This window comes from Salmo salar, chromosome ssa14 (genome assembly GCF_905237065.1).
Source record: "Salmo salar chromosome ssa14, Ssal_v3.1, whole genome shotgun sequence".
NCBI classification, from domain to species: domain Eukaryota; kingdom Metazoa; phylum Chordata; class Actinopteri; order Salmoniformes; family Salmonidae; genus Salmo; species Salmo salar.
The window spans coordinates 45,221,485-45,249,436 of record NC_059455.1 but is presented as its reverse complement, the minus strand read 5'-3'; the positions used below and the strand labels follow the sequence as shown (position 1 = coordinate 45,249,436).

At 44.4% G+C, this 27,952-nt stretch overlaps 1 protein-coding gene across 1 annotated transcript in view; it reads left to right on the top strand.

The window, feature by feature from the left end:
- Window positions 1–7,969: 7,969 nt before the first annotated feature.
- The window catches only part of cdcp2 (CUB domain containing protein 2), a 56,950-nt gene continuing 36,967 nt past the window's right edge, over window positions 7,970–27,952 (top strand). Inside the window, exons 1-2 of the mRNA XM_045693679.1 lie at window positions 7,970–8,581; window positions 14,903–15,148. Of these exons, the coding sequence (XP_045549635.1) occupies window positions 7,970–8,581; window positions 14,903–15,148 (858 nt within the window). The remainder of the gene's footprint in view (window positions 8,582–14,902; window positions 15,149–27,952) is intronic.

Here is a 27,952-nt window from a genome sequence, read left to right as displayed (position 1 = left end):
CCTCAGACATTTAAAAAATATATAATAATTCTGGATGGATTCTCCTCGGGTTTTCGCCTGCCATATCAGTTCTTTTATACTCGCAAACATTATTTTAACAGTTTTAGAAACTTCAGAGGGTTTTCTATCCAATACTACCAATTATATGCATATCCTAGCTTCTGGGCCTGAGTAACAGGCAGTTTACTTTGGGCATGTCAGTCATCCGAACTTCCGAATACTTCCTCCTAGCCTTAAGAAGATAGAGGGATGTTTCTGAGTTCATCAAAACTTGTCACACCTGTCAATTAACTGGTAAACCTAATCAAGCTATTAAGCCATTACCACTGTTTCCTAATCCTGTACTCAGCCAACCTTTTGAGTGTCTGATTATTGACTGTGTTGGCCCTCTGTCTTGTTCTAAAAAGGGTAATAGTTACCTGTTCACTGTGATGTGTCAGACCACTAGGTTTCCTGCTGCCTATCCTCTCTGTTCTATCACGACTAAGTCTGTGCTAAAAGCTCTGACTCAGTTTCTCTCACTGTTTGGAATCCCTAAGGTCATTCAGAGTGATCAAGGATCTAATTTCAACTCTAATCTCTTTGGTCAGGTTCTCCAACAGCTCCATATTAAACACAATTTGTCTAGCGCCTATCACGCGCAAAGTCAAGGAGCACTGGAACGTTTCTATCAAACACTTAAATCTTTGTGGAGAGCTTATTGTACTGAGATGGTTAAGGATTGGGAGGAGGGGTTGCCTTGGTTACTGTTAGCCGCTAGGGAGGGTTCACAGGAGAGCACGGGTTTCAGTCCAAATTACCTTGTGTTTGGACATAAGATGACTGGAAGTCTCCCGAGCCCCCTCAGTCCCTATTATCTTATGTGTGTGATTTCCAGCGACGCCTGTATGCCACTGTTAAAGAGAAGCTATCATCTTCACAGGAGAGGATGAAGGGCATATTTGATTGGCGAACTGAACCTCGTCACTTTAGTCCAGGTGACCAGGTTCTTGCTCTGCTGCCAATTGTTGGTTCTCTTTTTCAAGCCAAGTTTCAAGGTCCATATTGTTATTTTGTGTTTGGTATTGTCCTGTTCTGTCGCTCCTGTCTGTTACCTTCTGGTCTCGTTTTCTTCTTTCCTCTTAAAGGTTGCTTCCTGTCCGCTGAGGTCTGGGGAGGACGAGGTTGGCTGGGGCAAGTGGAAGTGTGAACATGTAACACCCTCATCAATTTGGGATGCAGAGGCTGGGTCAATTTGTTTGTGTCTGGTATGGTGTTCCGGGGTTCCTGTTGGTCCCTAGTTTTATGGGGGGGTGGGGGGTGTGACGACCCTCCCACTCTGTCTGCCAAATTCTTTCTCTTTGCTCTTGTTTTCCTTAATAGGATGTCGGTGGGCGGAGCCGGGAGGGTCGTCAGCGAAATGGGACACCTGGGCTCGGGTTTGTCCCAGGTTAAATGTACCTCTTTCCCATTCATTGGGGAGACTCTTTCCCATTCATTGGGGAGACTCTTTCCCATTCATTGGGGAGACTCTCTCCATGCAGACACAGACATATTTTGGTTGTGGCATTTTTGTGGCTGTGTTTGTTTGTGTTGGCACATTTCAACACCCCTCATTATCACATGTATACACGCAACCGCTCACTTACACTACTGACTACACACACACACAACTGTTTATTGTATTTACTTTACTTCAGTTAATAAATATATTTTGTTATTCTTTATCTCTCTTTATCTCCCCTTTTTGTTACGGGCTTCGAGCTGGTTCGTGACACTATACCTATCATGAGGTTGCTACAAACTAGCCTATGAATGACAGTTTACAAAGTAGGTGCACAGGTCGAGAAATTTGAGTAATCAACGTGACAGTGACACATTCAATACTGTCTTGCACACTCTTGCCTGCATTTAGCTGGTCAGGGTGTAATCATTAGTCAAACAGTTGCAAACAAGAGTTTCTGTTGGACAAATTCATGTATGTTTATCCCCGTTTCTTTCCGTTTAAGAAATGTTTTTGAACAGAATCAGTGGAATGATTATACCTCTGATCACACGCAAACACAGTTCACTTTCATAGCAGCCACATGCAAACAGCATGATCACTTTGCTCGTTGTAGAATTCCTCGCATCTACGCGCTCTCCTCTCACCTTTTCCCTTCACTTGTGGACTTCAATGCGCAACACATCAGCTGTCTATGATCAGGCGAAAAAACCTTTCCAAGCCAAACCTACATATCATAACCGCTTCACACAGCCCACATTGTTGTCACCATATTAGCTAACGTCAAAACTAGTTAACGTAGCTACTAAAACCAACGTGTTAGTAAACTCGCTACAATCATGCAGTAGTGTATAGTTAGCAAGCAGTTACACTGGCAGGCCCCGGTGGCAATAAGTTAATAAAACCAAAAGATTTCCTATACTTGGAAGAGTTCCAGTGTTTGATAGCCACCTAGCTAACTTTGCATCCCTCTCTGTTTGAGACAGGTGTTTGAGTAGGCTAAATTAGCTAGCTGCATTCGCTAGCTCTCTGTCTCTCCCTCTCTCGCTTCTCCATTTTTTTATGAAATTAATTTGTTCACATTGTTCAACTATTGTCTTTCTCTCTACTCAACTCTAGTCAACTACTCACATGTTATGCACTGCAGTGCAGGCTAGCTGTAGCTTATGCTTTCAGTACACAGGAGGTTGGTGGCATCTTAATTGGGGAGGATGCGTTCGTGGTAATGGCTGGAGCGGCATGAGTAGAATGGTATTAAACACATGGTTTCTATATGTTTGATGCCATTCCATTTGCTCTGTTCCAGACATGAGCCGTCCTCCCCTCAGCAGCCTCCACTGTTTCAGTACTAGATTCATTCTCTGATCCTTTGATTGGGTGGACAACATGTCAGTTCACGCTGCTGGAGCTCTGATAGGGTGGAAGACATCCTCCGGAAGTTATCATAATTTCTGTGTAAGTCTATGGAAGGGGGTGAGAACCATGAGCCTCCTAGATTTTTAATAAGATAATTATCTAATAAAGGTAAATGAATCAATAATCCATTATTAATTAATAGTTATGTAGCATGGATAATGAATAATTAAGGTACTGAATGGCTAGTCCCATAAGGTCTAGTAGAGGCCCGGGACAAAAGGTGTGTGTGTTTTAGTGGGCCTAAGAGAACAGTAGGCATCTGTTTTACCCGACCTAGAAACTTGGAGAGACTTTGGAGAAAACCGGGAGGTACCTCTCCAAGGTTTCTCTAATCTCGGGGGGGAAGCACGGACAGCGCTGGGTTGTGAGAAATCCGAGGAGTGTTTCATATATCTAGTGTTTGTGAAGTTTGTATGTGCGTTAGCAGGGAGGGAACTATAAAATAAATGTCTTTGTTATTTGGACCTCAGAACGTTCTCTGAATAAAGCCGAATGAACCTTTTGCAGATGCTGAGTCTTTGTCTAATTATTAACCCATTGTCTTACAAACCTTGGGGATTAGTCAAAGTTTATTGATTGCTAATTATTATCATTAAGATATAAAATTACATTAACAGTTTTGTATTGAAGTCAATGTTCCCAGAGGAGGACTTAAACTAGCTGTCTTCCGGCTACATCATGGTGCTACCCTACAGTGCTGTTGAGGCTACCGTAGACCATAGCAAAAACATGTTTTAATCAATTATTTGGTGACGTGAATATACACTACATGATCAAAAGTATGAGGAAACCTGCTCTTCGAATATCTCATTTCAAAATCATGGGCATTAATATGGAGTTGGTTTCCTGTTTGCTGCTATAACAGCCTCCACTCTTCTGGGAAGGCTTTCTACTAGATGTTGGAACATTGCTGCGGGGACATGCTTCCATTCAGCCACAAGAGCATTCCAATTAATCCCAAAGGTGCTTGATGGAGTTGAGGTCAGGGCTCTGTGCAGGCCAGTCAAGTTCTTCAGGAAACTAGGTGTATGTCGCGCGTCACTATTTCACAGGAGAGCCATTTGAACGTAAACTTTTTTTATCAAAATGCGTGTTTTGGGCAGAAATGCATTCTGGAACATGTGAAATCTTATGTGCCTTAATAACAAACGTATTTGGAATCTGTAAACATGAACAAAATTGTTAAATTACGAGCATAGTTGGTTAAGCCACAGAAAAAGCCAACAATCTTCCCACTAGCCATGACTGGCTGAGATAATGAGTGGGCTGGACATGCTGAGAGATGAGTTCGGATTGGTCTGCCATGAAGCACGCTTCTGTCTATTTGAGCTGGTCAGTATGTTTAGGTAATCCTGTCTAATGCTGCTTTTTAAATATATATTGCATAGTATAACTGCATAAGTGTTGCTCTCCACTATCTGGAGGACTGAGTTTTGAAATCAATGGAATTAGAGTATGATGGCTAATGAGATGGAGAAAACACATTACATCTTCAAACTAAGTAAGGGCAACCATAGCATCTGTGACAGGGAGACGCTTCCATTCCATGTTTATGGGTAAGATAGTCTAGCTAGCTACATTTTCAGATATCACACGTTTCTAATTTTGACAGAAAGTCATTTTCATTTCAAGTTAAAGTGTACTGTTAGCTAGCTAGCTAACATTAGCTGGCTGGCTCGCTAGCTAATGTTACATATATGATCTGTGTTGTAATATTATTTGTATATCAGTGCCATTTGCATTGCTAGTTATAGCCTAATATTAGCTAGCTAACATTGAATCTGTTTGGTTCGCTACCTGCAGATTCATACAGTGTAGTAACATCATGAGTTGGGATTATGGTTCATTGTATACCTACCTAGCTACATGTCTTAACAAAAGACTCCACTATGCAAGTAACCATTTCAATAGAATGTCACTGCGACATCTGTTGATAGGCGGAGCTGGTAAATTCACTTTGCCTATCTACTCCGATTTCAGAGCACGCTTGTCTGAGTGTGCTAGAGCCCAGAATAACTGACAAATTTACAAACGCTCAACACCTGTTGAATATGTTCGGTGTCAGTAAACATTGGCAAAAAAGTGTAAATTGTTGCCAGCAGCACAGCTGCAGTTATTAACACTCTGCGTAACATAAAAACAGCCTAACCAGCTCTGCTGGGGTGAGTAAAATGGTCAGTGAGCTGTTCTCTCATTTGTGTCTGGATGTAGCTAACAAGCTAGCCAACGTTGGCCAGTTAGCTTGAGTGCTTGACTGTGGTTGTTAGGACAGAACACTCGGATCAACCCTTAAAGAGATGGGTGGGGCTAAAGCTTAAGAGGGTGTGAACGATGTTGAATGGGTGTAGACAAAGAAGAGCTCTCCAGTAGGTATCAAAATATTCAAAGGCCATTTGCTCAAAAGTGAGGATATATGTTTATCAACTTTCAAAGCAGGATTACTTTCCCATTGTTCCTCAACTGTAGTGTATGATATACCATTTTCTAGCTATGAGTGTCTTATTTTTCAAATGTTGCTACATAAGACCGAATCGAACCGGGCGGACCGCGCTTTGCTCACAGGGGCATGGTTATGCTAAAACAGGAAAGGGCCTTTCCCAAACTGTTGCTACGAAGTTGGAAGCACATAATCATCTAGAATGTAATTGTATGCTGTAGCATTAAGGGTTCCCTTCACTGGAACTAAGGGGCCTGAACCATGAAAAACAGCCCCAGACCATTATTCCTCCTCCACAAAACTTTACAGTTGGCACAATAAAATGGGGCAGGTAGCGTTCTCGGTCGGACTGCCAAATGGTAAAGCGTGATTAATCACTCCGAAGAACACGTTACCACTGCTCCAGTGTCTAATGGCGGCGAGATATACACCACTCCACCTGACGCCTGGCATTGTGCATGGTGATCTTAGGCTTGTCTATGGAGATTGCATGGCTGTGTGCTCAATTCAGTGACCGGTGAGGCTGAAATAACCGAATCCACTAATTTAATGGGATGTCCACATACTTTTGTATATATAGTGTATTTAGTATAGTTGTGTCTAAAAAGGATAACTTTTTTATAAAGCCTCTCTCTCTCTGCAGCCTCTCTCTTTCTTCAGCCTCTCTCTTTCTTCAGGCTCTCTCTCTCTCTCTCAACAGCCTCTCTCTCTACTGCCTCATTCTCTCTACAGCCTCTCTTTCTCTACATTCTCATTCTCTATATAGCCTAGCCTCTCTATACATCCTCTCTCTCTCTACTGCCTCATTCTCTCTACAGCCTCTCTCTTTCTACAGGCTCATTATCTCTACAGCCTCTCTCTCTCTCTCTACAGCCTCATTCTCTCTACAGCCTAGTCTCTCTCTACAGCCTCTCTCTACAGCCTCATTCTCTCTATAGCCTCTCTCTACAGCCTCATTCTCTCTACAGCCTCATTCTCTCTATAGCCTCTCTCTACAACCTCTCTCTCTACATCTTCTCTCTCTCTACAGCTTGTCTTTCTCTACAGCATCTCTCCCTTTCTCTCTACAGTCTCTCTCTCTCTACAACCTCTCTCTACAGCCTCATTCTCTCTATAGCCTCTCTCTACAACCTCTCTCTACATCTTCTCTTTCTCTACAGCCTGTCTTTCTCTACAGCATCTCTCCCTCTCTCTCTACAGCCTCTCTCTCTCTACAGCCTCTCTCCCTCTACATGTCTGGTGTGCTGCAATATGGACTGCATGGTTCTCGGACCAGTGTAAAACTGAATCCCAAATCATCCCCATAGCCTCTAGACACTTGATCTGAGTGGATAGACAACAGACCAGAGGTCTATTTGGCTCTGGTGTGCTGTGATGTGAACGACGTGGTTCTCAGAAAATAGAAACCAGGCACGACTCAACCACAATTATTCGAGACGACATGCTGCTTCTTGGAAATGTCCATTCCATTTCATCATTCAACATTTTTTTTATGAAAATGGACGTTTTCAATGAATATAGCATATGGAGCTAGATATTCAAGAATACATTAAATGAGTGGACCGGAAGACATCAGAGTCCTCCTGCGTCTGAATGCTGAACCCTCCATTTCATCCATCCCAAGACATCGTCTATGAACGGTTACTGTCATCCCATTTAGCCTTAATGTTATAAAGAATAACATGAACAGTATTTAATCTCATCTGAGAGAGAGAGAGAGAGAGAGAGAGAGAGAGAGAGAGAGAGAGAGAAAGTAGAGGTATGTGAATGAGATACAGGAGATAGTGATCATCATGCGTGTGGGCTACTGTTGGTCGGTTGGTACGAGGAGATATGACCAAACGCTCCTGTTGGTCGGTTGGTACGAGGAGATGTGACCAAACGCTCCTGTTGGTCGGTTGGTACGAGGAGATGTGACCAAACGCTCCTGTTGGTCGGTTGGTACGAGGAGATGTGACCAAACGCTCCTGTTGGTCGGTTGGTACGAGGAGATGTGACCAAACGCTCCTGTTGGTCGGTTGGTACGAGGAGATATGACCAAACGCTCCTGTTGGTCGGTTGGTACGAGGAGATATGACCAAACGCTCCTGTTGGTCGGTTGGTACGAGGAGATATGACCAAACGCTCCTGTTGGTCGGTTGGTACGAGGAGATGTGACCAAACGCTCCTGTTGGTCGGTTGGTACGAGGAGATATGACCAAACGCTCCTGTTGGTCGGTTGGTACGAGGAGATATGACCAAACGCTCCTGTTGGTCGGTTGGTACGAGGAGATATGACCAAACGCTCCTGTTGGTCGGTTGATACGAGGAGATGTGACCAAACGCTCCTGTTGATCGGTTGGTACAAGGAGATATGACCAAACGCTCCTGTTGGTCGGTTGGTACAAGGAGATGTGACCAAACGCTCCTGTTGGTCGGTTGGTACAAGGAGATGTGACCAAACGCTCCTGTTGGTCGGTTGGTACAAGGAGATATGACCAAACGCTCCTGTTGGTCGGTTGGTACGAGGAGATGTGACCAAACGCTCCTGTTGGTCGGTTGGTACGAGGAGATATGACCAAACGCTCCTGTTGGTCGGTTGGTACGAGGAGATGTGACCAGACGCTCCTGTTGGTCGGTTGGTACGAGGAGATATGACCAAACGCTCCTGTTGGTCGTTTGGTACGTTACCATCTCTCCCCAGTTACCACCTCTCCTTAGGCACCACCTCTCCTAAGGCACGATCTCCCCCCCAGGCACCACCTCTTCCTAGGCACCACCTCTCCCCAGGCACCACTTCTCCTCGGGCACCACCTCTGCTCGGGCACCACCAATGCTCAGGCACCACCTCTCTTAAGGCACCATCTCCCCCCAGGCACCACCTCTCCTCAGGCACCACCTCTCCTCAGGCACCACCTCTCCCCAGGCACCACCTCTTCTCAGGCACCACCTCTTCTCAGGCACCACCTCTCCTCATGCACCATCTCCTCCCAGACACCACCTTTGCTCAGGCACCACCTCTGCTCAGGCACCACCTCTGCTCAGGCACCAACTCTCCCCAGGCACCACCTCTTCTCAGGCACCACCTCTTCTCAGGCACCACCTCTTCTCAGGCACCACCTCTCCTCATGCACCATCTCCTCCCAGACACCACCTTTGCTCAGGCACCACCTCTGCTCAGGCACCACCTCTGCTCAGGCACCACCTCTTCCCAGGCACCACCTCTTCCCAGGCACCACCTCTCCTCAGGCACCACCTCTGCTCAGGTACCACCTCTCCTCAGGCACCACCTCTCTTCCAGGGCATGTGTAGCATGTACATGTCTCTGATAGGGTTTCATGCAAATTTGTCTCCTAGCTCTCTTGATTAAAGATGGATATCAGTGGGTTGGCAAAAACACTCCTGCCCCTGAGCACGCAGGCACACACACACACACACACACACACACACACACACACACACACACACACACACACACACACACACACACACACACACACACACACACACACACACACACACACACACACACACACACACACACACACACACACACACTCCTGACCCAGAGTAGCAACAATGATGACTGCATCTGTGTAGGATCATGTAAGTGGTTTGCACCAGAGGCCCACCCAGCACATAACCCTCATAGTTAGCATGCAATTTTAAATTCACAAAAATATCGCCTGAGACTGTCTCTCTGTCTCTCTATATGAAAAACAGATAGCATTTACACTAGAGATAGAGACCAGCACAGCACACAACCTTTTAGCTATTGCTACAGTTCTGAAGCCACAACTAGTACAAATGTCTCCTTCTCTCTGTCCCTCTCTCTGCTTAATTATGATTATGAAGCACGTTGGAGTTAGCCAGCAAAACTATAACATACATCACCCAATTTAGCTGCTTAGTTACGGGACAAAGATACGAACAATGAGTGGGTGAGTTGGCTTTGGAGCTCGATTCTCTTGTAGACTAATTGGATGTTTTCTAGAAGCTCTGTACATGTATCTCTGTCAGGGGAAATGTTGTGTTGGACTCCAGAATCTCTGTGGTTTCCTTCAGGTCCTAATTTAGACCTTTTTCTCCAGGTAACAGAGATTAAATGTGTTCCTTCTTCAGTTGATCTCCCTCTCTCTTTCTCTGTTTCTAATTTTGTCTTCTTTCTTTCTCCCTCTCTCTCCCCTTCATTTGTGTCCCTCATTGTGGTGAATAGTGTGGTAATTAAACATGTGCCTCCTCCTTCAGTTGATCTCTCTTTCACTAAGAGCTCAGAAACACCAATAGCGTTTGCTGTCCGAGACTACTGAGCACCTCTGAACCTAACCGAGTGAGCACTGATTTGACATATAGAATCCCTTGAACAATGTGTCTACTGAAGGTGGTCCCTAAAACACAGCTCAATGAAAGATCGGCAGATAAACGCTAGATCCACATTCAGTGACAGCTTTTACTGTTGCTCTCTCTCTCTCTCTCTCTCTCTCTCTCTCTCTGCCCTCTACCGCTCGCTCTCTTTCTCCCTCTGTTCTCTTTCACCTCTCTCTCTTTCTTTCTCTGCCCCCTCTCGCTCTCTCTTCCTCTGTTCTAACTCTTTCTCTCTCCCTTTCCCTCTCTCTCCCCCTCTTTTTCTGTTCCACTCTCTCTTTCTCTCTTGCTCTCTCTCGCTCTCCTCCCCTCTTCATTTGGATCCCTCATGGGAGTGACAGAGATGAAACGTGTGCCTCCTCTAGTTAATCAATAGACTGCAGTCTGAGAGAGCTGTGCCCTTTAATCCCTCGGTAGACTGTCAGCATCGTTTGAGCATCACCATCTAGGGCTAAGTGTAATGAGCTGTACGGAACTGGTTTAAAGTGGTTTGGTGAACCCACTCCCAAGAAGACTAGTGTTTGGTGAACCCACTCCCTTAGCATCTAGGCTTTAGCTTAGCAGGTTAATGCAGACATTCGTTTAAACCTTGAAATATAATTACTATATTTCTATCTAGACTGATCGATTATACCGATTAGACCGATTATACAGATTAGACCGATGCTTACACACAAACAGTGTAGAGAAAATAGTGGTTATGTAATGGGAGTCCCTGAAGCGGCTCTGAAGTGGAAGGTTGGATTTTTTTCTCGTCCAGCCATCAAAGGCCGTCATTATACCCACAGGCCTGGGTTGCAGACTGAACGGCTCTCTGGCTCTCATTTCAGGTGTGGCTCTCCGTTCCTCCACCAGAAACCATTGGGTGGGGGAGGCTGGACCACTGACTCTACACACTGACTGAATACTGATGAAGCTGGGGAGGCCGAGTACGTACGCACACACAGACACGCAGGCAGGCACGTAGGCAGACACATTTCTTATGTGACCAGCTCTTAAATCAAACCTCTTCACTAGCCAAATATTATATTTCACACAGTGAAAATGAGAAAACCCTGCCAGTATCGTAACATTCTCACAGTAGAGGCAACTAGCTAAATGTGTGTGAGTGTGAGTGTGTGTGTGTGTGTGTGTGTGTGTGTGGTGTCAGTATGTACCCTGCCAGCACCATAAAAGTCTCCCAGTGTAACGACAGCTAGCTAGAGACGACACTAGAATTACAAAACACTTTGAGGGACTGCTGCAGAGTTTACAGTGGATTTATCTTTAATGCCATATACCTACCATTACTGTATCTACTCACAGCAGACACAAGACAGACCAAACTGATCGTGTTTACAGTTTCTGACATTCAGTTGCCATGCAGCAAGTGTCAAAACCAACTGCCTGATAGTAAAATCTATCCACTTCTGTTTAGGGAAGAGGAGGAGGATGATGAGGAAGGGGAGGGATGCCATATTATCATACATTAGGATTGGCATTCATGACAGTCCCTTATAAGATAATCAAGCAAATAAAAAAATGCTTCAGGTGTTCTCAAAGGCTGGAATGACTCAGAGATAATTCACTTGCAGAATATTTATTTATTTACTTGTTTATTTATCCCCCACCACAAACCAAGAGCGTTTGACTTGTTTATGTTACTTAGAAGAGGCACAGTGATGTCAGAACACAAACAAGGCAAGTAAATATGATGAAGAGGAAGTACTGTGTGTGTGTGTGTGTGTGTGTGTGTGTGTGTGTGTGTGTGTGTGTGTGTGTGTGTGTGTGTGTGTGTGTGTGTGTGTGTGTGACTCCCCATTCCATTTCTTGTCTGTGTGTGTTTATAGCGTGGTGTAATATGCTCTTCCCTTTACTCTCGTCACTTCTTGTCACTTCCTATTAAACGCGAAACGAGGGAGAGCTCGGTTTCTTGTTTTGGAAAGTTTGCTGTTTAAAAAGTGTATTGGAAAGTTTCTTTGTAGCTAGAAAACTTTTTAGTTTGGATCCCACAATGCAGTTGACATCCGTTGCAGGGTCTGCTACTCTCTGTCCAGTGATCCTGCCGACCAAGGCCGGGTCTGAGGAGTTATTTGGCCTAGCAGCTAACCTAGTCATTGAGAGAGGACATTAGTTCTGTGTGTGAATTTTGTAAAGTCAGTGTGGGAGAGGTGGAAAAATGATTGTTATCGATCAATAATGACAAACCTCCTGGCATTGACAACTTAGATGGAAAGCTACTGAGGATGGTAGCTGACTCTATAGCCACTCCTATCTGTCATATCTTTAATTTGTGCCTAGAGGAAAGTCTTTGTCCTCAGGCCTGGAGGGAAGCCAAAGTAATTCTGTAAAAGTAAAATTGTGTTTGGCCAAATAAAATTCTATTTTTCTGTAAACAAATTAACAACAGACTTTCAGCATGCTTATAGAGAAGGGCACTCAACATGTACTGCACTGACACAAATGACTGATGATTGGTTGAAAGAACTTGATAATAAGAAGATTGTGGGAGCTGTACTGTTAGATTTCAGTGCAGCCTTTGGTATTATTGACCATAACCTGTTGTTAAAAATAAAAACGTACGTGTTTTGGCTTTTCAGCCTCTGCCATATCATGGATTCAGAGCTATCTATCTAATAGAACTCAAATGGTTTTCTTTAATGGAATCTTCTCTAATGTCAAACGTAAAGTGTGATGTACTACAGGGTAGCTCTCTAGGCCCTCTACTCTTTTCTATTTTTACAAATGATCTGCCACTGACATTAAAGAAAGTCTGTGTGTCCATGTATGCTGATGATTTAACCATATATACGAAACAGCAACCACAGCTAAGTCACCGAAACCCTTAACAAAGAATTGCCGTCTGTTTTGGAATGGGTGGCCAGTAATAAACTGGTCCTGAACTTCTCTTAAACTAAGAGTATTGTATTTGGTACAAATCATTACCTAAGTTTTAGACCTCAGCTGAATCTGGTAATGAATGGTGGGGCTGTTGAACACGTTGAGGAGACTAAATTACTTGACGTTACCTTAGATTGTCAACTGTCATGGTCAAAACATATAGATTCAATGGTTGTAAAGATGGAGAAGTTTTTTCCGTAATAAAGAGATGCTCTGCTTTTCTGACACCACACTCCAAAAAGCAAGTCCTGCACGCATATGGCTCAAGTGAACAGCAAACCTGGTTTAAAAAAACAGATAAAGTAACACCCCACGACACAACGCCTCTCCCCTGTTAGACCTAGATAGCTTGTGTGTATGTATTGATAATGTAGGCTACGTGTGCCTTTTTTAAATGTATTTATGTAGTACTGTCCTTGGGCTGTTCTTGTCTATTTAATGTTCTGCATTATGACATGTTTCCTGTTCTGTGTGGACCCCAGGAAGAGTAGCTGCTGCTTTTGCAACAGCTAATGGGGATCCTAAAAAAATAGCAAATACCATCATGGTATCCAGTTCCAGTGCCCATATACTGTACATTATCACACATTATACTGTACATTATCACACATTATACTGTACATTATTACACATTATACTGTACATTATTACACATTATACTGTACATTATCACACATTATACTGTACATTATCACACATTATACTGTACATTATTACACATTGTGATGTACATTATCACACATTATACTGTACATTATTACACATTATACTGTACATTATCACACATTATACTGTACATTATCACAGTATACTGTACATTATCACACATTATACTGTACATTATGACACATTATACTGTACATTTTGACACATTATACTGTACATTATCACACATTATACTGTACATTATTACACATTGTGATGTACATTATCACACATTGTGTTGTACATTATCACACATACTGTACATTATTACACATTATACTGTACATTATTACACATTATACTGTACATGATCACACATTATACTGTACATTATCACACAGTATTCTGTACATTATGACACATTATACTGTACATTTTGACACATTATACTGTACATTATTACACATTATACTGTACATTATCACACAGTATACTGTACATTATGACACATTATACTGTACATTATCACAGTATACTGTACATTATCACACATTATACTGTACATTTTGACACATTATACAGTACATTTTGACACATTATACAGTACATTATGACACATTATACTGTACATTATGATACATTATACAGTACATTACAGTACATTATACAGTACATTATACAGTACATACGTATGGTTATAGTTCTCTATTACTTTAGAAAGTTGCTGACCACTGCCATGTGGTGCTGAACGTTGAGTTCTGATTCACTGTCCGCTTCAGCGGTGCTGAATCTCTGAACGCCAGACTGATTTTACCTAAAGCAAAAGTAGACCTTTTACTCGTCTGACAAAGTCCCCACAATGTATTCAATATAAAGCATTTGGCCCTAACAGAGCTTGTCCATCTGTTCAACAGTGTAGGTGTAGAACACAACCAGCTGACTGACTAAACAGGAACAAGGAACAAGGCTCTATCTCAAATAATCTTTCCTTGATTCATCACATCCTATTTCCCTCCTAGCCTCCTTCTCAACCATATTGGTTGGACATTATCCATCTCCTGTAATGACATCATCCACCTCCTGTAATGACATCATCCATGTGAGCCCAGAGCCTCATCGCCTCATCCCCCAGCTGCCATAAAGTTTAATAAAGCCAAAATAAAATAGAATTTTCACACGGCGGTGTTCATTTCCATAAGCCATGCTTGGTTTTCACTGACCTCCCTTCTCTCTCTCTTTGTCCCCCCCTCTCTCCATCTCAGTCAAAGGCTCAATCTCTCTCTCCTTCTCAGTCTCTCTCTCTGTTTCTCTCCCTCTCTCCTTCTTAGTCTCTCTCTCGCTCCCTCTCTTTTCTCAGTCTGGGTAATAGTGTCGTTATAGTAGACAGGGGAGACCGGAGCGGAACTCATTCACAGCTCTCTGATGTCATTAGAAAATCAATTCCCAACAAATGACTTTTTTAGAATTTCACAGCAGAGGTGTGACCCACATTAGTCACAGTGCCGTCGACTGATTTTCCCTCTCCCTCCCCCTCTCTCTCTCTCTCTCTGTCTGTCTCTCTCTCTCTGTCTGTCTGTCTCTCTGTCTCTCTCTCTCTCTCTCTCTCTCCAGCTCTCTCTCTCTCTCTCTTCCCTGCCAATCTCTGTCAGCAGCTTCCATTGATTGCTCCTCTTCTATTTTGTCACCTGGCTTTTCAGCACGTCGACTGGTGTCTGGCCAGCCTGATGGTCACTGACTGGTGTCTGGCCAGCCTGATGGTCACTGACTGGTGGCTGGCCAGCCTGATGGTCACTGACTGGTGTCTGGCCAGCCTGATGGTCACTGACTGGTGGCTGGCCAGCCTGATGGTCACTGACTGGTGGCTGGCCAGCCTGATGGTCACTGACTGGTGGCTGGCCAGCCTGATGGTCACTGACTGGTGTCTGGCCAGCCTGACGGTCACTGTGAGGTCACTCTGTGCATCCCAAATGGCACCCTATTCCCCATGTAGTGCAGTACTTCTGACTGGGGCCCATAGAGCTCTGGTCAAAGTAGTGCACGATATAGGGAATAGGGTGCCATTTGGGACCCCTCCATTTGGGATGTGAACATTGACTTTGAGCGTCCCATGGTGACTCTGCTGTACTGTACAGTAGCAGCTGGATAGTTTCATCCAGTACTAGACTGGGACCTATCTCCGTGCCAACACCAAACATTACAATGGTGACAAGGATGCAGAATGATAAGCACTATGACAACAGTGACATTGTTGGTACCCTTTCTGCTGAGACTGTATAGGACGATGGAGAGAGAGAGTGTGTGTTTACCAGTATTCAGCCTTTGGACAAAGAACTGTTACAGTACATGTATCCCTGTGTTGGTTTTGATGACTACACAGTTCACTGCTGTTGTCACAATACATCACACACAAATGGCTTGAGACAATTTGTCGACTTGAACTAATCATCAGTAGCCTATAGTCCCATCATGCAGCCCATATATACTGCTCAAAAAAATAAAGGGAACACTTAAACAACACAATGTAACTCCAAGTCAATCACACTTCTGTGAAATCAAACTGTCCACTTAGGAAGCAACACTGATTGACAATACATTTCACATGCTGTTGTGCAAATGGAATAGACAACAGGTGGAAATTATAGGCAATTAGTAAGACACCCCCAATAAAGAAGTGGTAATGCAGGTGGTGACCACAAACCACTTCTCAGTTCCTATGCTTCCTGGCTGATGTTTTGGTCACTTTTGAATGCTAGCGGTGCTTCCACTCTAGTGGTAGCAGGAGACGGAGTCTACAACCCACACAAGTGGCTCAGGTAGTGCAGCTCATCCAGGATGGCACATCAATGCGAGCTGTGGCAAGAAGGTTTGCTGTATCCGTCAGCGTAGTGTCCAGAGCATGGAGGCGCTACCAGGAGACAGGCCAGTACATCAGGAGACGTGGAGGAGGCCATAGGAGGGCAACAACCCAGCAGCAGGACCGCTACCTCCGCCTTTGTGCAAGGAGGAGCAGGAGGAGCACTGCCAGAGCCCTGCAAAATGACCTCCAGCAGGCCACAAATGTGCATGTGTCTGCTCAAACGGTCAGAAACAGACTCCATGAGGGTGGTATGAGGGCCCGACGTCCACAGGTGGGGGTTGTGCTTACAGCCCAACACCGTGCAGGACGTTTGGCATTTGCCAGAGAACACCAAGATTGGCAAATTCGCCACTGGCGCCCTGTGCTCTTAACAGATGAAAGCAGGTTCACACTGAGCACGTGACAGACGTGACAGTCTGGAGACGCCGTGGAGAACGTTCTGCTGCCTGCAACATCCTCCAGCATGACCGGTTTGGCGGTGGGTCAGTCATGGTGTGGGGTGGCATTTCTTTGGGGGGCCGCACAGCCCTCCATGTGCTCGCCAGAGGTAGCCTGACTGCCATTAGGTACCGAGATTAGATCCTCAGACCCCTTGTGAGACCATATGCTGGTGCGGTTGGCCCTGGGTTCCTCCTAATGCAAGACACTGCTAGACCTCATGTGGCTGGAGTGTGTCAGCAGTTCCTGCAAGAGGAAGGCATTGATGCTATGGACTGGCCCGCCCGTTCCCCAGACCTGAATCCAATTGAGCACATCTGGGACATCATGTCTCGCTCCATCCACCAATGCCACGTTGCACCACAGACTGTCCAGGATTGGCGGATGCTTTAGTCCAGGTCTGGGAGGAGATCCCTCAGGAGACCATCCGCCACCGCATCAGGAGCATGCCCAGGCGTTGTAGGGAGGTCATACAGGCACGTGGAGGCCACACACACTACTGAGCCTCATTTTGACTTGTTTTAAGGACATTACATCAAAGTTGGATCAGCCTGTAGTATGGTTTTCCACTTTAATTTTGAGTGTGACTCCAAATCCAGACCACCATGGGTTGATAAATTGGATTTCCATTGATTCTTTTTGTGTGATTTTGTTGTCAGCACATTCAACTATGTAAAGAAAAAAGTATTTAATAAGATTATTTCATTCATTCAGATCTAGGATGTGTTATTTTAGTGTTCCCTTTATTTTTTTGAGCAGTGTATGTTATGATTTTCTGACACATTCTAAGGTTTGCATCATTCACAACTAAAGTTGCCAAATAACTAAATCTTGCATATAGGACCTGTTTCAAATGATCACCTTTAAGCTCAACATAACCACTTCATCTGCGCATATATCCTTTCTATTTTATTCAGCTAAGTTCAATTATATTCTTCTTACTTTAAATCATATAATATTAAAATAATGGCACAGATATATAAGCATATCTTGTCTGCTAAATGAACTAGCCTACAGCCTAGGCTGCCATTGGCATGGTGCATAGCCAGATAACATACAGTAGGCAGACTGATATTCTGAAATACATTTTCTTCATATCAAAATGTTGCTTTAGACCTGCCTAAAATAAATAATGAATTTATTGTGATGGTCTATATTAATTAGACTCAGCAGTTTGTATAGGTGGAGACCTGGAAATACCAAACTTGTTTATTTTAATTAATGGTCAATTACCGTGAGACCGGCAGGCATTTGCATGACAATAACCGGCTGACAAAACGTAATGACTGCCACAACCCTAGGTGAAGCCACTTATTTAAAGAGGAAGCCATTCATAAATCTGCCACGACTTCCATTTCCAATTTGCTGCTCCTGTAACCACGGTAGCCACAGCCCTACGGCGGGTTGATACAGCAGCAGAGCATGGGGACCCCCGGTAACCGCAGGAAACACCTCACAAAGTAGTGACATCATCACATGCATGGGTAACAGTGATGCTGTACTAAAAGAAATGCTCTAAGCATAGAGAGAGAGAGAGGGAGAGAGAGACAGAGAAACAGAGAAAGAGAGAGACAGAGAAAGAGAGGGGGAGAGAGATATAGAGAGACAGAGAAAGAGAAAGAGAGATACTGTGCTAAGCGAAACAGGGCCTCATATCTAAGCTGAGGTGGGGGTAGGGCCTCTGGTCTGACCACAGGGTTATTGTGGGGGAGGGGGGGAGGGGGAGAGAGAGAGAGAGAGAGAGAGAGAGAGAGAGGGAGAGAGAGTGGGAGGGAGAGAGAGAGAGAGAGAGAGAGAGAGGGAGAGAGGGAGAGAGAGAGGGAGAGAGGGAGAGCGAGAGAGAGGGAGAGAGAGAGGGAGAGAGAGAGAGAGAGAGAGAGAGAGAGAGAGAGAGAGAGGGGGAGAGAGAGGGAGAGAGAGAGAGGGAGAGAGAGGGAGAAAGAGAGAGAGAGAGAGAGAGAGAGAGAGAGAGAGGAGGAGAGAGAGAGGGAGAGAGAGAGAGGGGGGGAGAGGGGGAGAGAGAGAGAGAGGGAGAGAGAGAGAGAGAGAGAGAGAGAGGGGGAGAGAGAGAGAGAGAGAGAGAGAGAGAGAGAGAGAGAAAGAGAGGAAGAGAGAGAGAGGAGTGGTGTCCAGCGCCCCTCCAGTTTCTATCATACAATTTCAGTGTAAATATACTGCTGCGACTTCCTTACCTGTGTCCATCTGACAGGTGGTCTTCAGTCCGCTGGGTGGATTCAGCACAACACCCCTGCTCTGCTGTCAGTCACAGTTACACCGGTGACAGGGTTCTGCCGTGCTGATAAATGGCAGCAGCACACCAGCACAGCATGGACAGCTCTTAATGGCCATGCACCATGTCACACCGACAGGTAGACAGAGGTGGAGGGAGCGAGGGAGGCATGCCCACACACAAACATCCACCCACCCACACAATTGCAATATGTGCTGACCAAAAAATAATGACAATATGAACATTCTCCTGTTGCATGAAAAACACACAAAAGTACAAAGGACCTATAAACTATACATTGAGACATAATATCCTCTTGAAACTGATCCACATTGATCATCTATCTGTTATATGACAGAAGGTATGATTCAGCAAGGTTGAAACACATAACCCTCATCCAATCACAACACCAGGGGTTTTACATTTCTCATCTCCTTCTGCCATCCTACCACTCTAACTAACATGTTACCACTCTAACTCCCATCCTACCACTCTAACTCCCATCCTACCACTCTAACTAACATGTTACCACTCTAACTCCCATCCTACCACTCTAACTCCCATGTTACCACTCTAACTCCCATGTTACCACTCTAACTCCCATCCTACCACTCTAACTCCCATGTTACCACTCTAACTCCCATCCTACCACTCTAACTCCCATGTTACCACTTTAACTCCCATCCTACCCCTCTAACTCCCATCCTACCACTCTAACTCCCATGTTACCACTCTAACTCCCATCCTACCACTCTAACTCCCATCCTACCACTCTAACTCCCATCCTACCACTCTAACTCCCATCCTACCACTCTAACTCCCATCCTACCACTCTAACTCCCATCCTACCACTCTAACTCCCATCCTACCACTCTAACTCCCATGTTACCACTCTAACTCCCATCCTACCACTCTAACTCCCATGTTACCACTCTAACTCCCATCCTACCACTCTAACTCCTATGATACCACTCTAACTCCCATGTTACCACTCTAACTCCCATACTACCACTCTAACTCCCATGTTACCACTCTAACTCCCATGTTACCACTCTAACTCCCATGTTACCACTCTAACTCTCATGTTACCACTCTAACTCCCATGTTGCCACTCTAACTCCCATCCTACCACTCTAACTCCCATGTTACCACTCTAACTCCCATCCTACCACTCTAACTCCCATGTTACCACTCTAACTCCCATCCTACCACTCTAACTCCTATGATACCACTCTAACTCCCATGTTACCACTCTAACTCCCATGTTACCACTCTAACTCCCATCCTACCACTCTAACTCCCATCCTACCACTCTAACTCCCATCCTACCACTCTAACTCCCATGTTACCACTCTAACTCCCATGTTACCACTCTAACTCCCATAGGCTGCATCATGTGAGTATAGGCTGCATCATGGGACTATAGGCTGCATCATGTGACTATAGGCTGCATCATGGGACTATAGGCTGCATCATGTGACTATAGGCTGCATCATGGGACTATAGGCTGCATCATGTGACTATAGGCTGCATCATGGGACTATAGGCTGCATCATGTGACTATAGGCTGCATCATGGGACTATAGGCTGCATCATGTGACTATAGGCTGCATCATGGGACTATAGGCTGCATCATGGGACTATAGGCTGCATCATGTGACTATAGGCTGCATCATGGGACTATAGGCTGCATCATGTGACTATAGGCTGCATCATGGGACTATAGGCTACATCATGGGACTATAGGCTGCATCATGGGACTATAGGCTGCATCATGGGACTATAGGCTGCATCATGGGACTATAGGCTGCATCATGGGACTATAGGCTGCATCATGGGACTATAGGCTGCATCATGTGACTATAGGCTGCATCATGTGACTATAGGCTGCATCATGGGACTATAAGCTGCATCATGGGACTATAGGCTGCATCATGGGACTATAGGCTGCATCATGTGACTATAGGTTGCATCATGGGACTATAGGCTGCATCATGTGACTATAGGCTGCATCATGTGACTATAGGCTGCATCATGGGACTATAGGCTGCATCATGGGACTATAGGCTGCATCATGGGACTATAGGCTGCATCATGGGACTATAGGCTGCATCATGTGACTATAGGCTGCATCATGGGACTATAGGCTGCATCATGGGACTATAGGCTGCATCATGTGACTATAGGCTGCATCATGTGACTATAGGCTGCATCATGTGACTATAGGCTGCATCATGGGACTATAGGCTGCATCATGTGACTATAGGCTGCATCATGTGACTATAGGCTGCATCATGGGACTATAGGCTGCATCATGGGACTATAGGCTGCATCATGTGACTATAGGCTGCATCATGTGACTATAGGCTATGGAAGATTTGAGAGTCGCAAAAAAAAGCTTTCACTCTGTTCCCTGCCTCAGGCTACACACCCTGTTTTCTCATCAAATTATCATATTTTCACCCATAAGACTACTCTCAATTTAATCTTGTCTTTATTAATATGTCAAATTAGTTCAGATTTAGAATGGGCTATTATCAAATGGGCAGGAAGTAGTAATAGGTAGTAATAATAATAGTATAGGTAGTAGTAGAAGTAGGGTCAGGGGAAAAAGATGTCATCCGTACGCACTCTGTCACGCCTACTCCCTTCCCTCTCTCCGGCGCTCAACGTCGCCGGTCTACTAACCTGGCAACCCACATTACTCACACCTGGAAACCATCCTTACGCACACCTAGCAACCATCATTACGCACACCTGGCAACCATCCTTACACACACCTGGCAACCCATATTACGTACACCTGGCAACCATCATTACGTACACCTGGCAACCATCATTACGCACACCTGGCAACCCACATTACGTACACCTGGCAACCATCATTACGCACACCTGGCAACCATCATTATGCACACCTGGCAACCATCATTACGGACACCTGGCAACCCACATTACGCACACCTGGCAACCCACATTACGCACACCTGGCAACCCACATTACGCACACCTGCTCCCCATCGTTATGCACACCTGGACTTCATCATTAGCTTGATTACTTCCCCTTTATTTAGCCCTCATTAGCCTCAGTCTTCAGGCAGTATTGGTTTTGATCACGTTCAGTATGCTTCTTCTGTTTTGTTTACATGCTTATTCTCATTATTAAAGTCACCTTCTACACCTGCTTCCTGACTCCTAGAGTATACATCACACACTCGAATAGCGATGTTTTTCAATCATGCCAGGTAGGCTACTCTGGTTTCGTAGCGGAGCATGTGATTAATATGAGCAGCTGATAAATAAATACAGTAGCAGCTGGACAAACCTCCTCTTTTAAGCAGCAACCATCAAAACTCTGCTTTGACATGGGATTGAATATAGAAATGTATTGGCTTTATAAGAATACTTATTTCACTCCACGCAACAATCACTGTTTGAGGAACATGCAGCCCCTCGCTGCGAGACAGGTGATATTCCGCCCAAACTCTGTATGCCATAGGGCTCTCCCAACCCTGTTCCTGCAGCTACCCAGTACTCTGTATGCCATGGGGCTCTCCCAACCCTGTTCCTGCAGCTACCCAGTACTCTGTATGCCATGGGGCTCTCCCAACCCTGTTCCTGCAGCTACCCAGTACTCTGTATGCCATGGGGCTCTCCCAACCCTGTTCCTGCAGCTACCCAGTACTCTGTATGCCATGGGGCTCTCCCAACCCTGTTCCTGAAGATACCCAGTACTCTGTATGCCATAGGGCTCTCCAACCCTGTTCTTGAAGCTAACCTGTACTCTGTATGCCATAGGGCTCTCCAACCCTGTTCTTGAAGCTACCCAGTACTCTGTATGCCATAGGGCTCTCCCAACCCTGTTCTTGAAGCTCACCCAGTACTCTGTATGCCATAGGGCTCTCCCAACCCTGTTCTTGAAGCTCACCCAGTACTCTGTATGCCATAGGGCTCTCCCAACCCAGTTCTTGAAGCTACCCAGTACTCTGTATGCCATAGGGCTCTCCCAACCCTGTTCCTGAAGCTACCCAGTACTCTGTATGCCATAGGGCTCTCCCAAACCTGTTCCTGCAGCTACCCAGTACTCTGTATGCCATAGGGCTCTCCAACCCTGTTCCTGCAGCTAACCTGTACTCTGTATGCCATAGGGCTCTCCAATCCTGTTCCTGCAGCTAACCAGTGATTAATTTCGGGGAAACCAAGTGAAATCTGTTAGTGAACATAGATAGTAACATGTTTTTACAACAAAACATATTTAATTAAACTGATGCCTAGTCACTTTACCCTGCTTTCATGCACATATCTACCTCAACTACCTCGTACCTATGCACATTGATATGGTACTGGTACTCCCTGTATATATCTGTACATTGATCTGGTACTGGTACTCCCTGTATATATCTGTACATTGATCTGGTACTGGTACTTCCTGTATATAGCTCCATAGTGATCTGGTACTGGTATTTCCTGTATATAGCTCCATAGTGATCTGGTACTGGTACTTCCTGTATATAGCTCCACCGAGATCTGGTACTGGTATTTCCTGTATATAGCTCCATAGTGATCTGGTACTGGTACTTCCTGTATATAGCTCCACCGAGATCTGGTACTGGTATTTCCTGTATATAGCTCCATAGTGATCTGGTACTGGTAGTTCCTGTATATAGCTCCACCGAGATCTGGTACTGGTATTTCCTGTATATAGCTCCATAGTGATCTGGTACTGGTAGTTCCTGTATATAGCTCCACAGTTATCTGGTACTGGCACTTCCTGTATATAGCTCCACAGTGATCTGGTACTGGTATTTCCTGTATATAGCTCCATAGTGATCTGGTACTGGTACTTCCTGTATATAGCTCCACCGAGATCTGGTACTAGCACATCCTGTATATAGCTCCACAGTGATCTGGTACTGGTACTTCCTGTATATAGCTCCACAGTTATCTGGTACTGGTATTTCCTGTATATAGCTCCACATTGATCTGGTACTGGTACTTCCTGTATATAGCTCCACAGTGCTCTTCACCAGTATTCCCTGTATATAGCTCCACAGTGATCTTCACCAGTACATCCTGTATATAGCTCCACAGTGATCTTGTACCGGTACTCCCTGTATATATCTCCACATTGATCTGGAACTTCCTGTATATAGCTGCACATTGATCTGGTACTTCCTGTATATAGCTTCACATTGATCTGGTACTTCCTGTAAGTAGCTCCACATTGATCTAGAACTTCCTGTGTATAGCTGCACAGTGCTCTGGTACTCCCTGTATATAGCTCCACATTGATCTGGTACTTCCTGTATATAGCTCCACATTGATCTGATACTGGTACTCCCTGTATATAGCTCCACATTGATCTGATATTGGTACTCCCTGTATATAGCTCCACAATGATCTGGTACTGGTACTACCTGTATATATCTCCACATTGATCTGGTACTTCCTGTAAGTAGCTCCACAATGATCTGGTGCTCCCTGTATATATCTCCACATTGATCTTGTACCGGTACTCCCTGTATATAGCTCCACATTGATATGGTACTTCCTGTAAGTAGCTCCACATTGATCTGGAACTTCCTGTATATAGCTCCACATTGATCTGATACTGGTACTCCCTGTATATAGCTCCACATTGATCTGATATTGGTACTCCCTGTATATAGCTCCACAATGATCTGGTACTGGTACTACCTGTATGTATCTCCACATTGATCTGGTACTTCCTGTAAGTAGCTCCACAATGATCTGGTACTCCCTGTATATATCTCCACATTGATCTTGTACCGGTACTCCCTGTATATAGCTCCACATTGATATGGTACTTCCTGTAAGTAGCTCCACATTGATCTGGAACTTCCTGTATATAGCTCCACATTGATCTGGTACTTCCTGTAAGTAGCTCCACAATGATCTGGTACTCCCTGTATATATCTCCACATTGATCTTGTACCGGTACTCCCTGTATATAGCTCCACATTGATATGGTACTTCCTGTAAGTAGCTCCACATTGATCTGGAACTTCCTGTATATAGCTCCACATTCATCTGGTACTCCCTGTATATAGCTCCACAATGATATGGTACTCCCTGTATATAGCTCCACATTGATATGGTACTCCCTGTATATAGCTCCACATTGATCTTGTACCGGTACTCCCTGTATATAACTCCACATTGATCTGGTATTGGTACTCCCTGTATATAGCTCCACAGTGATCTGGTACTGGTAATACCTGTATATAGCTCCACAGTGATCTTGTACCGGTACTCCCTGTATATAGCTCTACATTGATCTGGTACTGGTACTCCCTGTATATAGCTCCACATTGATCTGGAACTTTCTGTATATAGCTGCACATTGATCTGGTACTTCCTGTATATAGCTCCACATTGATCTGGAACTTCCTGTATATAGCGCCATAGTGATCTGGTACCCCCTGTATATAGCTCCACAGTGATCTGGTACTTCTTGTATATTCACTACCGTTCAAAAGTTTGGGGTCACTTAGAAATGTCCTTGTTTTTGAAAGAAAAGCTGGAAACTGCTGATTTTTTATGGAATATCTACATAGGTGTACAGAGGCCCATTATCAGCAACCATCACACCACGTTGTGTTAGCTAATCCAAGTTTATCATTTTAAAAAGGCTAATGAATCATTAGAAAACCCTTTTGCAATTATGTTAGCACAGCTGAAAACTGTTGTCCTGATTAAAGAAGTCATAAAACTGGCCTTCTTTAGACTAGTTGAGTATCTGGAGCATCAGCATTTGTGGGTTCGATTACAGGTTCAAAATGGAGGCTGAGAAATGTTCTGAGAAATGAAGGCTAATCAATGCGAGAAATTGCCAAGAAACTGAAGATCTCGTACAACGCTGTGTACTGCTCCCTTCACAGAACAACGCAAACTGGCTCTAACCAGAGGAGTGGGAGGCCCCGGTGCACAACTGAGCAAGAAGACAAGTACATTAGAGTGTCTAGTTTGAGAAACAGAAGCCTCACAAGTTCTCAACTGGCAGCTTCATTAAATAGTACCTGCAAAACACCAGTCTCAACGTCAACAGTGAAGAGGCGACTCCGAGATGCGCAGGTCCTAATCCAGGCACTTGTCATCTCCCGTCTGGATTACTGCAACTCGCTGTTGGCGGGGCTCCCTGCCTGTGCCATTAAACCCCTACAACTCATCCAGAACGCCGCAGCCCGTCTGGTGTTCAACGTTCCCAAGTTCTCTCACGTCACCCCGCTCCTCCGCACACTCCACTGGCTTCCAATTGAAGCTCGCATCTGCTACAAGACCATGGCGCTTGCCTACGGAGCTGTGAGGGGAACGGCACCTCTGTACCTTCAGGCTCTGATCGGGCGCTACACCCAAACCAGGGCACTGCGTTCATCCACCTCTGGCCTGCTGGCCTCCCTACCTCTGCGGAAGCACAGTTCCCACTCAGCCCAGTCAAAACTGTTCGCTGCTCTGGCACCCCAATGGTGGAACAAGCTCCCTCACGACGCCAGGACAGCGGAGTCAATCACCACCTTCCAGAGACACCTGAAACCCCACCTCTTTAAGGAATACCTGGGATAGGATGAAGTAATCCTTCTAACCCCCACCCCCCCAAAAAGATATAGATGTACTATTGTAAAGTGGTTGTTCCACTGGATATCATAAGGTGAATGCGCCAATTTGTAAGTCGCTCTGGATAAGAGCGTCTGCTAAATGACATAAATGTAAATGTAGAAAGTTTAGCGTAGCATCAGGTAACCAGTCCATCCAGTATGAATAATAATAATACAGTCCACACTCAAAGGCAATTACTCAAATGTATTTAATTTTGGAGTATAGGCTAGACCAATTATGTACCAAAGACATCTTTTTTAATGTTTTTCTGACGTGCGTAATATGCGGTAGGCTACTAGGCTATCTATTATTTTAAGGGCACAATCACTATTTTAATTTAGGGTATTTTTTCGGTCTCATATATAGGCCTCTGGTATGCATTGGCTCTAATAATATGGGTGTTTTGAATGAATCATCACCTTAGAAAGCTCTGTCCATTTTGTTGTGTAAGGCTTTGACACATCCACAATGACTATGTTTTCAACTCAGTTTGGACCTGTGGTTGAACTTCTTTCTTTAAATTGATCAATCACAGTGAGGTGAGTTTTAAAAGCATGATAATGTTTTGATAAGTGTTTGATGTGATTTTCATTGATATCAGAGTGATTGGAGGGACAATAGAGCACTGAGTATCAGGCCATTAGTGACCTGATGGTCATTAGCCAGTTGGGTACTACCAAAGCATGTCCAGAGTGCATAAAAGGAGATTACCGTGACTCAACAGTTAAAAAAAATAAAAAGTAACCGTGACTCAACGGTCATGTGGAATTTTATTGCGATCATGACTCATGACTGCCGGTGTGACGGTAATAGGTAACCGCAACAGCACTACTCTAGGATGAGTCAAATGTCATGAAAAGAACTAAAGATGAGTCAAACGTCATGACAGGAACTAAAGATGAGTCAAAAGTCATGACAGGAACTAAAAATGAGTCAAAAGTCATGACAGGAACTAAAGTTGAGTCAAGTCATGACAGGAACTAAAAATGAGTCAAACGTCATGACAGGAACTAAAGATGAGTCAAACGTCATGGCAGGAACTAAAAATGAGTCAAACGTCATGACAGGAACTAAAGATTAGTCAAAAGTCATGACAGGAACTAAAAATGAGTCAAAAGTCATGACAGGAACTAAAGATGAGTCAAGTCATGACAGGAACTAAAAATGAGTCAAAAGTCATGACAGGAACTAAAAATGAGTCAAAAGTCATGACAGGAACTAAAGTTGAGTCAAGTCATGACAGGAACTAAAAATGAGTCAAACGTCATGACAGGAACTAAAGATGAGTCAAACGTCATGGCAGGAACTAAAAATGAGTCAAACGTCATGACAGGAACTAAAGATTAGTCAAAAGTCATGACAGGAACTAAAAATGAGTCAAAAGTCATGACAGGAACTAAAGATGAGTCAAGTCATGACAGGAACTAAAAATGAGTCAAAAGTCATGACAGGAACTAAAAATTAGTCAAAAGTCATGACAGGAACTAAAAATTAGTCGAACGTCATGACAGGAACTAAAGATGAGTCAAGTCATGACAGGAACTAAAAATTTGTCAAACGTCATGACAGGAACTAAAAATGAGTCAAAAGTCATGACAGGAACTA